Source organism: Motacilla alba, chromosome 12 (assembly GCF_015832195.1).
Source record: "Motacilla alba alba isolate MOTALB_02 chromosome 12, Motacilla_alba_V1.0_pri, whole genome shotgun sequence".
Lineage (NCBI taxonomy): Eukaryota > Metazoa > Chordata > Aves > Passeriformes > Motacillidae > Motacilla > Motacilla alba.
Window position 1 is genome coordinate 15,726,884 of NC_052027.1, and position 14,763 is coordinate 15,741,646.

The following is a 14,763-nucleotide window of genomic DNA, read 5'->3' on the forward strand; positions in this document are numbered from 1 at the left end:
AAGTATGATCTTCAGACAGCAATATGAAGCCCACATCAAGAATTTCACAGTCTGGATGGAAGGACTGTTCAGGATCTAAGGAATTATAGGACTGACCTCAAGGCACTCACACAATCCTCCACATGAAATAAGAAGCCAATACCCCTTATGGGTGCTCAGTTGTGGTCAACATTCAAACTATTATCTTTTGTGCCTTTTAAAGCAGATTAACCATCTAGGCAAAGCTTCAAATCCTCATTTCTTTGCCTAAAAAGTGACTCCCCCTGTCGCAATACGACACGAAAAGACGACACGGACACTGCTGCTCTCCAGGTGAACAAAAAAGAGGGACTTTTATTTTTTGACTCCAACATTTATAGTTTTCCCAAAGTGACAGTGGATTGGAGGGTGACAGTGCCACCTCTCCAATGACACTGGGCAGACTAAGAGTCCATCAATTCTCTCCTCCTCCATGAAAGAATGTAAAACATAAGTTATTTACAGAATTGTGTGTGAGAAAGTTTGTTATAAGAATGCAAACATCAGAAGGCTTAGCAAAGTCTTAAAAAATCAGAGTGACATCCCCCTGCCCTACTTTTTTACAAAAAAAAATACTTACAGCACTAGAGAAAAATCAAACAGTTGAACAATTGGTTAATTGGTTAGTTCCCAATAGCAGCACTGCCATTCACAAACTAATTCAGCTAAAAAAAATTTATTAAATATCAGATTTATTCCTGGCCACTGAATCAGTTTTTATCATAATGCACTGTAAAAGCAAACAAAGGAACTTGGCCAATCCAATTCATACAAACAATTTGATAGAAACAAAGAGGGAAAACTTTACTATAATGATGCCACTTCTCACAAAATTAATACAGCAAATTTTATCTCTGTGTGTGTGTGTGTGTGTTTAGGTTGATAATTGAATTTACACATAAAATATCCTAGAAAATCCAACCAAATTCAAGCATCAGCTGTACCAATGATACAAATGAAACTCCAGTAGTCATCAAGTGGAAAACAAAAACAAAATATAAAGGAAATAAACTTTATTTAGTGTTACGTTGAAAATCAGTCATCCAACAAATAAGAAAAACGCACCACAAAGCATGAAATCATAACCTTTTCCACCAAAGAAAATGTTTCATTCCCCTTTGGCTGAAACTAAAAGATTTCAGAACTCTGCAAAACAGCTTCAGGACACTTTAGACAGTTGTGCTTTTGACTGATGAATGGGGCTAAAACAAAAGGGAAACATGGTCAAGTTCAATCTCAACTTTGTCCCTGAGTTTGAGAGCATGCTGCTTTAGCAATAAAGCAATTAACAGCTCTGACATTAAGGATCCCACTGATAAATAAGAAACCAGCAGAGTTTCATAGGTCTCTACTTCCTGTCTCTCCTTGCAGTTTCCTGCCACATAAAACATTAAAAATAAAACATCCTGTATCATGAACACCAGTCAACCACTACCGAGCTGCCTACAGATGATGTTTAAATGAGGAATCTGTTCTTAATTTGCTAATGAGCGATCATTAAGTCACCTTAAATGTCTTCCTGATTCACAGAAAATAGCATTTGAGACATGAGATTTGCCAATATGAAATAAGAAAAATCGTATTTCCAATATGAAATAACAAAAAGTGGTATAAAAATGTAACTTGTCTTTAAGTTAATTCATATTATATTAAATAATTCATTTCTATTAAATAATATTTATGAGACTACACAGGTCATGTGACTGAAGAAGAAGATCTCACATAACCCTCCCTATGAGATTACAGGTAGCAGAAGGAATATCAGTGTACAGCTGGGGCTGCAAGAGCAGACAAGGCAGAACGACTTCAATTTGATATAAGAAGTTCTTCCATCACCAAAGCACTTTAGGTGCAGGGCTGTACAAAATTTCTCATTCCAAGGAGTTATAAAAATTCACTGTAAAGATTGAGATATTACCACAGTAGGATCCCAAAGGCATACAGAAAAAGACAGACCTTAAACACAGCCCATAGGTTCAATTGTCTTGATTTTTTTGCACTACTAACAAGTAAAGGAGAAGCAACTGTTGTAAGCATTGACCATAAAGAAGTTTCAACCCCCAGCATCATTTGAAGCTGTACTTCATAACTCCACACCAGACAGAAAAGAGAAAAAAAGCTGTAGCACCATTCAGAAGACAAAAATGTAAAAGGCAAAGAACAACTGAAAGAGAACAGAATAATGTAGAGTTTGCTCCATTTTGACAGATTTCAAAACAGTGTAAGAAGAATCAGCAAGACTGCATTTGCTCCTTCCAGCCAGGCAATGGAAACAACTGCCCTTGGCTGTGCAAGGCCACTTCCTTCCCTTCACTGTCACATTTTGGCTTCTCTATGATAATTCTTCAATCACCAAATTCTCATACAAAGTATCTCTGGCAATGTTTTCCAAGTGGGAGTTACCAGAGTTTAGAAAATATTTCTAACTACAAGCTGAAGGCCCTGACACTAGAAAGCATTTCAGCCCGGGCACTGAGGTCACCAGAATGAACTCCACAATGCCACTGTAGTGAGGTTTTTTAAGCAGCCTGAGGATCTGCAGAGCTGCTACATAATTAAACTAAAAGTTTCCAACTGCACACATTTTTCATACCTTGACATTTTTTGGTCCATCCAAAAACTGCAAAGGAAACACTGATGATTATAAACCTGCCACTTGTACATTCTGAAACTGCCCAGTTCAGATCTTAGACCAGTAATACAATATGCCATCAGCACACCTAAACCAGCAGCCTTACATGGAATTTTAGAACTTCTGAATGTCCAAATTTTCATCAATTCAAAAAAACCCAAACAATTCAGAGGTTGGGATTGAACAAGTAAAGAAACAAGATATGAGGAAAACACTGGAACAAAAGGAAGTATTTACCATCCAATGAAGACATCTTCAATATGCATAATTCTTTGTAAAAAATCTTAGTAAATATATTTAACATTCAGCTGTACAGACAAAATAATTTTTATTGAGATAAATTTGTTCATGCTGGCATTTAAAATCTCAGACAAACCCAAAAAACAATGGAATGAAAGCAAGAAGTTTCATGAGTAACCTTATGAACTGCACCATCAGTGATTGTACTCAACACCTTCTGCAGACAATACCCAAAACTTCTTCCAGCTAAGGCTTCAGAGTATTTCTGACAAGTTAATCAATGCCCTCAGACATGAAGGATCTGCTGAATGAAATAATCTCACAGAGCCAGCAGGGACACATGCTGTGTATTCCATTAATTTACTTGTAAACGTCAGCATCTTCTGTTCCCCACTTTGCACTTCAAACAGTGACAGCTCAATCCCTCTGCACCACACTGTGTTCTGCTCCACAACACTCACACTGCTGCTGTTTTATGGCATTCACTGTGGTGGTTGGCTTTGGGTTTTTTTCCCCTGGCCATCTTCTCCCCAGTTAAGCAGCACCCATGCCAAATAAGAGCCTTCTAAACCACGTCAGGCCTTCCCACTGCCCAGTGGCAGGAAGGGGAGCTCTCTACATGCAGTCTGACAACCAGGTTATGTCAGGGAGTCAGCTTAGATCTTCAGAGGCTGTTTGAAGAAAAGCTTAGACAAGAATGATGCATAAAGAGAAAATTATTCACCTCTCTTCTGCTGTACTGACCAGTTCAGAAGACAAAATAATATTCATGTGGCAGTCATCAACATTGCCACTCCCTTATCAATGCTTCCAAACACATGTGGAAACTTTTTTTCCATACAGATCTTATGGAAAAAAACACAGCCCTTTACTGCAAGCACACAAAAGAACTGTTCTGCACAGGAGCAGGTCATGTTCCTTTCTTCAGATAGCGGGAGAGGAACTGGCTCCTGACGAAGTGGATGAGCTTGGTCTCCGTGCAGAACATTGTAACCAGGGTTGCTGCAAGGCACAGGGCACCCGTGCTGATGTGGATCAGCCTGGCCATCCAGCCCTTGTCACAGCAGAACCACACCTACAACAAAGAAAACAAGGCATTGCAGGAAAACCAGCCAGCACAAAGGGCATTTACTGTCTCAACAAGAAATAAGGTCCAACACGCCAACGTCACCATCAGGCCAAGCGCAGTTGTGCACATGCGCTGACCCTACAACAAATCATCTTCAGCAGTCACAACATCTGCTTTCTTAAGTTCAGCAAGAAATAACCATTCAGTAGATATCTGGTAAATGAGGAAGCTGCTGTCATCTGGCATGCAGAAATGTGTTAACGGAGATGACACAAAACTCTGCTGGTGCTATGGGGCAAGGCTGCTACTGTACAGCAACATATTAGGCTATTTTCTAACCAAACTGGAAATCTCCCACTCCAAAATATAAAATTCTCCTTTCTCAGGCATAATGGATTTTCAAGCTGTCAAATTTTTGTACATTGAAAAGCTCCAATCCCCTTAATAATCAGCCTGTGCAATTACCATCTTGTACTGAATAAATGTGTTAAACATGCTCTTAGCAATTTTTTGTTTTCTTCTAGTTTTGGTTATTACTTGTTTTTATTACAGAATCTTTAATGCCAGTTTCTTGGTGCCACTGCAAAATTTCCATTATTAATAAGTGAGAACATGCGTTAACTACACACAGCAGAAATGTGTTAAATTTTATTTTACTTGTCAGATCCACCTTGTACAGGTGGGAGAGAACATTAATACAAAGAACCTCTTAACAACATATCCTGCCTTTCTGTATTGTAAACCTCCCAGCCTACCCTCAAAATCCTGCTTTCCTAATGGCATTCCTCTTTCTGTGGACACAAAAGTCACGGTCAGTGAGCAGAGAGGAAGGAGCTCACCTCTGAGAAAGCAGTGACCACAGCACTGAGGATGTAGAGCAGCAGCAGAGCTGGCGAGGGCAGCAGGCCTGTGAGGGGTCTGTGGGTGCTTTCTCTGAAGTAGTGATGGATGTAGTGGGTGCTGTGAGCTATCCTGATGCCCATGTTGAAGCAGTTGGCAAGGATAAAGCCCACACTGCCATACCAGTGGGTCAGGAAATAAGAGATGCACAGAAATATGAAAGACAGGGCCAGCATAACAAAATTGTACCTAGAGGAAAAAAAAAAGAAGAAGAAAAAATAATCTGACAATTCATGCAGTTCCAGCATTCATTTACTAATGATCTATTATTTTCTAACCAACTCCTAGTGAAAATAAATTTGAGAAATGAGAGGATAAAAAAAATCGTTTGAAAAAACAGAAAATACATCAACCAAAATAAACTAAGAACTACATTACGTGAACAAAATTCTATTACACTAATCAGTTGTGCACTCATTGCAGAAAATCAAATCTAATGAAAATTATTAGTAATGTAAAAACTTGTGCATTTTTTGCTATTTTATGTTAGGAACATATTAAAGAAAATGAATGCTCAGGAACAAATCAACAATTCATTTCTGTTGTAAACAGTGACTTGAAAAAGTGCACATTTTAAAGGGGTGGTGAAAGCAGCTCTTGCTAAGTCAAAAAAGCTCCCACTGTGATTGTGAAAAACAGACCTCACTGAAATTAATTTGAAAGGGCCACATCAGGGACAGCCTAAACACAGAACCAGGAAATAATCCAGGCTGGAAGGGCTCTCAGGAGGTCACCTAGTCCAACCTACAAAGTACTAATTGACACTAAAGCACTGGATTCTCACCCACAGCTTGGGTCATCCCTAAGTGTATGTCCAGTACCTGTACATGAAAAATGTTAATAGTTGCAAACCTTCAATGAGTCGAGTGATTGTCTTAAAAAGTGAAACTTCAAGCTCATCTGTGCAGAAAACACATATTTAAATTACTTTACCAGTTAGTGATGGGCCTAAAGCTAAATTAACAATCTTGATTTCTTAGTTCTGACCTTTCTTACCCAAACTTTCAACTTTTGCTAAAGCTTCTACATCTAAATCTAAATGCACACAGCCTAGCAAGGAGCTGCTTTTCTGAGGGGCAGGATATTATCTGTGCCAATTTCAAAAGCACCAATTCCTTTTTAAAGTCAGCAGAAATAAATTCACGGGGACATTTTGGAGACACTGTTTCCTACCTGTCCACTTCTTCTTTGCACATTAAGGCAAATGTAAAACATTCTGTTACTCCGTTGACAGCAAGAAACAGGACATACAACGAGTAACACCGGAGGAGATCTGGTCCTAAAAAACACATTAGAAAGACAAATAGTTAATGATTTCTTCTATCAAACCACTTTGCTTTTACAGGCACTGATACTAAGAGATAGAATTTGTAAAGTTAATACTAATAATGGAAACTTAAGTTCATTTGAGCAAGTTTCCTGTCTAGATATCTTGACAAGAACAAAAATAAGCAAAAAAGGATTCTGATGAACTAAATCACAGATTTCAATAGCAGTTTCACAGGAAAAAACCTAAACTGCTGATTTATAAAAGATTCATAATAGCTGTAGGGTTTTTTTTTCTAAAGAGTGGTGGTTTTTTTGCCAGGTCTATAAATCTTTACCTGTTCCAGAACTGAGCATTGAGCCTCCATAAATATCCAGAGCCAGCTGAGAATAGGCATAGCCAAAAACAGTGATGGTGAGGCCAATCAGGAGCACAAGTTTCAGCAGCAATTCCAATACATTTGCAGCCATAGCAACATCATCCTGAAAAAAAAACATAGCAGATCACATGAACCAAAATCAATGTAATAACAGCCACTCTCGTGCAGAAATGCTCCTTCAGAGAAACAAATCAGTTTGCATCATGTAAAAAGGTGTGAAACTTATCCTTTGTTATTGAATTATCCACACACATGCTCTTAACTTGGTAATGCTTTCCACAGATTTATTATTCCACCATTTTTTCAGTTCTACACACCAGGTAGGTTTTATATCAAACATACACACAGAGACACCTCCCTCAGCCCACCAAGGATCTGAAGCACAGGATTTAATTGTGTGCTGATGTGCAATTAGCAGGACTGCTACAGGCTGACCCTCATGACTGATCAAGAATATTACTCTGTGGAACAAAGCTCTTATTCATTAATTCTCCTCATATAATTCAAAATCCAATCTTTTCTTCCCAAAGCTACATTCCTCAGAAACATTATTTAACAGCTATTGATATGTTTAAGTAAATAAAGTACTTCCAGATAGCAGTTATTTAATAAATTTCATTATTTAGATAATGGCTTGCTATATTTGGAAATACACAGCAGAGTAGGCTTTCCATCACACTGTTTGGAGCAGCTGAGGTTACCTTTATTGATGCAAGGCAGCACTATGCCACTGCATATTTTCATTTCTATTTCATTAGCATTTTATCTATTCACTTTTCTTTTTGGTCCAGTCTGACTCAACATTTTCCTTCTCCACTTTTCAATTTTAACAGCCTCAATACTCAAATTTAAACACACGTTTCTGTCCATCACACTTCTGTGATGCAACTTATCTGTAACAAAAAAAAAATCAAGCATTTGACATGTAATTAATCCAAATAAACATACCTGCTTCTGATCCTTTACAGTCTTCCCTCTTTCCAACACTTTAGCAAAAAATACGTAAAAGCTTTCTTCAATAGGCAAAAAGATAAACCTGGCCACCAGTGAACCAAGGTTATTCACAATATCATAGACACCTTAAAAAAAAAAAAAGCAATAAAATAAACAGAGTTTTAGATATATTTTAATTCCAAGTCTGTAATAACAACATGAATTCTAATTTAACATCTCCAAAAAAAGAGAAACCAAGTGGTATTTAGTGCAACATTGAAGCAGTATTCTCTAAAAGTTCTGACAGTCAAGCAAGTACAGCTTAAAATGGCAAGGTTTGCTCATGGCAAAGGTAAGACAAAAGCACCAACTAGACAGAAGCGAATCTAGAACAGCACCAAACACACTTAAAATTCTTGCTGTAGAGGAATTTAGAGGATCCTGATAAAGTTCACAAAATAAGGACAGGAATGTAAGGATTTACTGGTACAGGAGAAGAGAAAGATATACATCTAGTGAACGTCCATGGCAGGGGGGCTGGAACTAGATAATCTTGAATGCTGTTCCAACCCAGGCTATTCTGTAATTCTATTATCTTAAATTAAAGTTTATATTAAACATTCCCTGAAATGCAGTTCAAAGGCTTTGAAACATTCTCAGATTTCCAAGCTATCTTCAAACACTTTAAGTCATTTTCAGAACCGCATGAAGAGCAGTGACTAACTCTGTCACCATTCCACAACACCATCACACTTACCCTGATCTCCAAAATTTAACACGTTCAAAAAAGTCATCACATATCGTTCACCTGTAAGTTCAAAATAAAGAACTTCAGAACAAGCCCTTAAATCTTTCCCAATACTTGCTCAGCCACTTCCAATATCAAGTATTCAAGACACAAAGTCAAATGGGACAGTATCTAGCTCTAAAAACCTTCAAAACTTCCATTCAGGTTGTCATCGTCCCCCACCCAAGCTTTCTGAAGCTTTACGTCAATTTTACAAATAGTTTTCATGAGCCCTCTTCCCTCACACTTCTATGTCAAGCCTCACCCTCTGTCAAAATCTGTTTCAAGAAGGATTGTTTGAAGAAACTCCAAGTCAAGCGTGCTTCCTTCCAGTTCACAAAGGTCTGCAAAAAAAACCTGAAATGTAACAAATGTGATTGACATTACAGAGTAGAAATAGCAAACAGCCAGGCAGTGCAACACTGCAGGGCAGCTCTAACTGCAGTGGTGAGGACCCCACAATGCCACAGTTATTAACCACTGATGTAAAGTATTGCTGAATTCAAGCACCAATATCACTGATCTGGCAAAAACTGATTCCCTTGTTGAAAAGTGCCCTTGCTGCAGACAAAGCAACCATGAGAGCATTCTACATAAAATACTAATCAAGGGTAGAGTTAGGAAAAAGAACACCCAGGGTGTTTAACGTGCCAATATAACTTTCACCCTCACGGGAGATATGAATTGTTTACTGCTCCTCAAACTGTCCTTAGAAGACTGCAAACAAGAACCACCTTTATATTTCCAATCTGTAAATCTTATCCAGAATGTTGTCTTCCTCAGTGAGTCTTTTCATTTCTTTCTTTGCTTCATTTTTGTTTGAGTGATATTTGAGTATCTGTAGGATGCTGTGGAACATCATGGTTATTTTGTGCAGAGATCAAAGTACCAAAAAATTCACTGTTATATGGCTCTGGTTTGTTTTCTGCCTCAGATCCAATGATAGCTGGTCATTCCCCTGCACAGTGCAGATGGTCTAGCTCCAGTTAAGGTCTGCTAATATTTTGCACAAACCAAGTCAGCAACAACAAACCCCAAACCACAAAGAGTTCAAGTTTCATGATGTTTTTCTGACAAGAATTTTACTGATACAAACTTCAAACACAATTTCTATGCAATATTTTTTACTTCATCTATCATATCTTCTATAGTGCAAAAATAACCCCAAAACCACTCAATTAACTCCCCAGTCTAAAAGCAACATTCAAAGTGCCTTCACATGAGATTTTAAGAAGGAAATCAAGAAATAAATTGCACATCTTACCTCATCTTCCACGAAGCTAGGTAATAGAGCTTTCACTCTAGCAACTGGAAATGACTTCTTTGTGGCTTCAGGAGATCCCAGAAACATCACAAAATAAATTACATAGCACATTACCAGAACACTGACATATAAAAGCTGGGAAGATCAAGAAGGAGAGAAGTAAAACAAAATTAACTTAGAAATGCAGAATTATATACTAAGTGAAAATACAGTGAGAAGAAAATGTAAATAGCTTTTATGCCTACCAAATATTAAACTATGTAAGGATTTGAACAGCTCTTAGGAATGCTGTTGATCTTTTAATCTTTTCTAAACCTGTAGGTTATCATAGACCTTTGCTAATTTCCATGCTTTATTCAGCATTTACAGAACGTTGAAGGTCCAATTATAAAGCAATTATTCAATCAAAAATCAAGCTGACAGAGTAGCTACTGCCTACATCTCTTACTTCATAGAACATTTCCAATTCCCATCAATTATAAGTGATCTACAACAGCCAGAGCAAAAACTTGAAGAAAAAAAATTATCACTCCTTCATTGTCGTCAAGAAAAAGTTTTAACCTGAATTAATTGCACTTGATTAGCACCTTCTGATAAGGTAATGCAGGTTGGTGGTACAGGCTGATAAAGTTCTGTGTAATTAGAGTAACATAACCTTATTTGCAAGATGTGCCTTCACAGATGGAAGGTGCTTTCTTCTACCTCCCTTTAACTCAATGTCAAAGCAGCAAGTCAATAATGAGTATCAGGAAAATACCAAATATAAATTCTAAATCTTAAACCTCCCAGGAGCTTTTTCTCTCAGCTCCCCAAAGTTCTTCAGCAGGCTAAATGTCAAAGAAAAATCAAAACTCAACTGAGAGAGAACAAAGGGAGCTTACCTGAGCCAAGGAAAAAATGTAAAGGCCCCAGTGAGGATAAAGGATTACTAAAGTAACTGTCAAAATGCATTTTGACACTACTGAAAGACTTTCAGCAATCACCTTTAAGAAACACAAAACAGAGAAGGGTTATTTTCTGGCAACTCAACCACGTACACAAGCTTAAAACATCTATATTTAATGCACAGAATTGCTGTAGGAATGTAAAATTTTCAAAGTCAGTGTGACTTTATGGCAGTTTCTTTCTGCTAAGCTGGCCAGCTTAGATTGTCATTGCTCTGTAAGTTTTCTATTCTAGCATTTCACAGTTCCTCCACTGCATTTTCCCAGTCCTTTGGGAAATAAGGGAGAAAATTTTGGGATATAAGGGAGAAAATTTTGCTTGAGACTATCATCGTCTCAATATTTCATGTAGAATTGTGGAAGCAGCGTGTCTCTCCTTCCAACCAAAACGTATGTTTCAGGATTTAAGGATCTTGAAGGTAATAATGTCTAAATAAACCAACTTGCTTTAATGGGTACAAACTCCTGGGTATGGTACAAAGCAGGCCATGCACTGTCAAACAGTACACACAGGGGCTTTTATATGTTTGAATGTACAAAGATCTAAGTCAATAATCTGTTCTTTTCAGCAAAGACTCCCCCCACACGCATGCACCCCATGGGCTTTACTAACCTTAAGTCTCACAAACAAATGAGCTTGTGCTAAAACCCAGAATGGCTCTCCCAGGAGTTCAATAATGGCAGAAAGACCAAATGCCACTACACCAGCCTGATAGTGAGGAACCACAGAAGGGTCGGGTACTTCAAGCAAGTGTAGCCAGACTAAGCCCAAGATAAGAGACCAAAAGACACCAAGAGGGACTCTAAAAAGTTAACATAAAAACTAATTAATGGAAATGTTACTTAAGCAGAAACAAAACAAACAAAAAAAACCCCAAAGAACAAACAAACAAAATAAAAACAAAAACAAACCAAAACAAAACAAGGGGGAAGGGGGAGGAAAAAGAAAATTAGATTACAATATCACATATGGCCACAATGATTATACAAAAAAAGGCCCTGAGTAATTAATTCCTGTTGTTACCATACCAAGAATGAATATTTTCCTTTGCAATGACCACCCTTAAGGCACTCTGCAACACACAGAAAACGTTTCTCTCAGTTGTCCGTTTTCTACTCCAGACCCATAAAGTCAAATATCTGCATTTTTGTGCCTTGGGACCAAACAATTCTGATCCCACACCAGCCTGCACATCCTGTTCTGCTGACACTGCTTCAGAAACACACAGCTTCTAGCAGAGCCCATCACGTTTGACATCATTGGAGCAAGATCTCTTTGACCCTCACACTATCAGACCCCTAAGATATTTGACATTAAACTCCTAGGACATATTTCAGATGCATCACCAAAGTTAACCTTCATTTGAAGTTATGCTTCTCTGAAAGGAAAAGTTTAAGACAAAAAAGGTGCACACAGTCAATGTCATATCTGTCATTTAATGCTTGCTTGAAAGGCTATCACACAGCAGAAGGCTGACTACAGTATAGCTTAGAGAACAGAAACAACACATTTTAAATATTAATATTAGACTCCTCCCTGACAGGGACAATCCCTCTGCCTTGTACCTGGATGCAGATGACCACACATAACCCCATTCCTGGGCCAGATCCAGCTAACAGCTGGGCAGTTCCAGGGAAAGTCAGGTGCCCCAATGGGAGAATACTATTTTATCATGCAGGGGTAGTTTTCAACCACATCAGGCAGATAAATTTACCTCCCAGCCCAGCCCAGTTGGGGCTACACAGCAGCTAGGGCTGACAGAGGGAGAGAGCAAAGAGAATCCGAAACCAGGAGGGAGAAACAAGCCATAAAATCCACTTTATCCGCACTGCAATGTGTGACTGCTTGTGGCAGCATCCTGTGGACTTTGAGCTGTTCTGCTATAAACAGCACCACAGCTGAAAGAGCCAACCCTACTTCCTCCTTGGAGTTTAATTCCAACTCTTTCTTTCACCTTTTCATATTTCTCCTACCCAAACATTTATGTTGCAGGTTCACAAATGCACATCGGGTAATAAAATCTGAGCAGGAAGAGGAAGAAAAAACAAAGGGCTACATATTTGTGCAGCAGGGTTTTCCTTCAACAGCTCCGGCCCAAATGAAACTCAAGCAACAGAAAAAATGGCACTTTTGGCAAGGAACTTTCTCATATGTTCCAACAAGAAATCAAGTCCAAAAATGCTTAAGCATCAGATTTGAGCAGCTTCCTACATCAGCCCTAGATCAGAAACACAACTGAGGCTTCTGAAATAATTACCTCAGTAAATAAACACTTCCTCTCATTCTGTGACCTCCCAGACAAAAACGAGAAATTCTAAGGAAGTAAACTTTTAAAGGTATCTTACGTCAGCCACAAGAGATTAATTGTTTTGGTCCAGTTTCTCTTGGTACTCCCACTCAAACAAGCTCTGCGAAATGCCTCCCTGGCGAGGAAGACAACTGTTGAGTACAGCAGAGTCAGCCTAAAGGAAAAGGTGAAAAGGACCAAAAAAAAAAAAAGAGAGAGAGAAAATTATTTCTTTTCTATAAACTGTAAATCCTTCATGTGGTAGCATCACAGTTTTTACACATGACTGCCTGGCAGACAAATTCCTACAGGTGTGCAAACATGGTTATATGAGCTAAAATTCTCTCTATCTCCTAAAAACAGAGAGAAAGTAATTTTGTGTGATGATTTTGATGATTCAAATGGCAAGAGTACGTGCTGCAGACCAAATGTAAAGATACAGTATATATATTATGTATATATACATATATAATGTGCTTTTCCTATAGGAAAAGAACATTGTATCTAATTTTACCTCAGTTTAAACCAAACTGATGGTTTAAACACAAAAACCAGGCTACCGGTGTTTCAGACCAAAAGAGATCTGGGGAGGCATGAAATGACCAAACATGGCCAAGAGCAGACTGCACAGCATTCATGAGAGCATCGCCAGCGACAGGGCACAGAGCAGCACAAGCTCTGCCCCACAGCCCTCACGGGTGCCCCCTGAGCTCCCTCACCTGACATTGACCACGCCGATGAGCTCCCGGGACAGGTAGCGCAGGGTGAAGGCGTTCAGCCCGAAGGTGACCACCCGGAACAGCACCTGTGAAAGAAGCCGCACGGGAAGCACCTGCGGCGCCCCGCCGAGCAGCAGCAGCAAGAGGAGGAGGATGAGGAGGAAGGAGGGAGGGGCGGCCCCGCACCTGCAGCAGGGCGCTGGACGAGGCCAGCCGGGCGGTCTGGCCCAGCACGTCCTGCGCCGCCATCGCCCCGCTCCCGCCGCCAGGAAGTGGCGCGGCCTCCGTCGCGCCGGATCCCGTCAGCGGGGCGGTACCGCCCGGCCCGGCCCGGCCCTGAGGGGAGACAGCGGTACCGCCCCGCACTGAGGGGACACGGCGGTACCGCCCGGCCCGGCCCGGCCCGGCCCTGAGGGGAGACAGCGGTACCGCCCCGCACTGAGGAGAGACGGCGGTACCGCCCGGCCCGGCCCGGCACTGAGGGGACACAGCGGTACCGCCCCGCACTGAGGGGAGACGGCGGTACCGCCCGGCCTGGCCCTGAGGGGACGCGGCGGCACCGCCCCAGCCCAGCCCTGAGGGGACATGGCAGCACCGCCCCAGCCCAGCCTTGATGGGACACGGCGGCACCGCCCCAGCCCTGTGAGGACATGGCAGCACCGCCCCAGCCCAGCCCCGAGGGGACACGGCGGCACCGCCCCAGCCCATCCCCGAGGGGACACCAGGCGACAGGGTGGGACACTGAGGGGATACGGCACGGAGGGTAGCGCCCAAGACTAAGGGCGAATGGCCAAGAAGTTCAGCCCGGCAAAAGCGAGGCGCAGCGGCAGAGCCCCGGGTTCCTCCGAAGACAGCCCAAAATTACAGCCGGGCTCAGGGAGGAGACGCGCGGTAAATGGGAGAACATTCGACAAGTGCTGTTTCCCAGAGATTGCTGAAAAAGCTTCCGAGTTCCACCAGTCCCTTTCTAAGCTGAGGGCAAACCCACCAACCTTCCCTGACCTAAGGAGAAACACAACCAAAACGTAGGGAAAACATTCACTGCAGGAAGGGGAAAGGATCTTCATTCTGTGGAGGAAAAAAAAAAAAAAAAAGAAAAACAAAAACCCAACACACACAACGAAAAAAACAACAAAAAAACCCCAACCAAACAACAACAAAACCAACCCAATAAAACCCCACCACATAAAGCCCACCACAAACACACCTTCAAATACCAAGATGCAATTTAATTGCAACAGATTGCATTTGATAATTCAGTGCATTGAAGCTTTCCAAACAGACAAGACTTTGGGCTCAGGGTAAGTCAGGAGAGCTCCAGAC

At 40.6% G+C, this 14,763-nt stretch overlaps 1 protein-coding gene across 1 annotated transcript; it reads right to left on the reverse strand.

Moving 5' to 3' along the window:
* Positions 1-1,014: 1,014 nt before the first annotated feature.
* RFT1 (RFT1 homolog) lies at positions 1,015-13,774 on the reverse strand. The gene is made up of 13 exons (XM_038149461.1): positions 13,627-13,774; positions 13,441-13,526; positions 12,780-12,896; positions 11,047-11,236; positions 10,371-10,472; positions 9,490-9,624; positions 8,491-8,569; positions 8,196-8,246; positions 7,454-7,584; positions 6,464-6,608; positions 6,033-6,138; positions 4,799-5,048; positions 1,015-3,965 (listed from the first exon to the last, which is right to left on the reverse strand). The coding sequence occupies exons 1-13, from the start codon at positions 13,687-13,689 to the stop codon at positions 3,801-3,803; spliced, it is 1,620 nt and encodes a 539-aa protein (XP_038005389.1). The 5' UTR covers positions 13,690-13,774; the 3' UTR covers positions 1,015-3,800.
* Positions 13,775-14,763: the final 989 nt, after the last annotated feature.

Excerpts from the sequence above, each read along its gene's own strand:
- RFT1 (XM_038149461.1), bottom strand. The coding sequence starts at position 13,689 with ATGGCGGCGCAGGACGTGCTGGGCCAGACCGCCCGGCTGGCCTCGTCC. Across the intron at positions 12,897-13,440 it reads ATCGGCGTGGTCAATGTCAG|GCTGACTCTGCTGTACTCAA; the intron begins GTGAGGGAGCTC and ends CTTTTCCTTTAG. Across the intron at positions 6,609-7,453 it reads CTGTAAAGGATCAGAAGCAG|GATGATGTTGCTATGGCTGC; the intron begins GTATGTTTATTT and ends TTTTTTTTTCAG.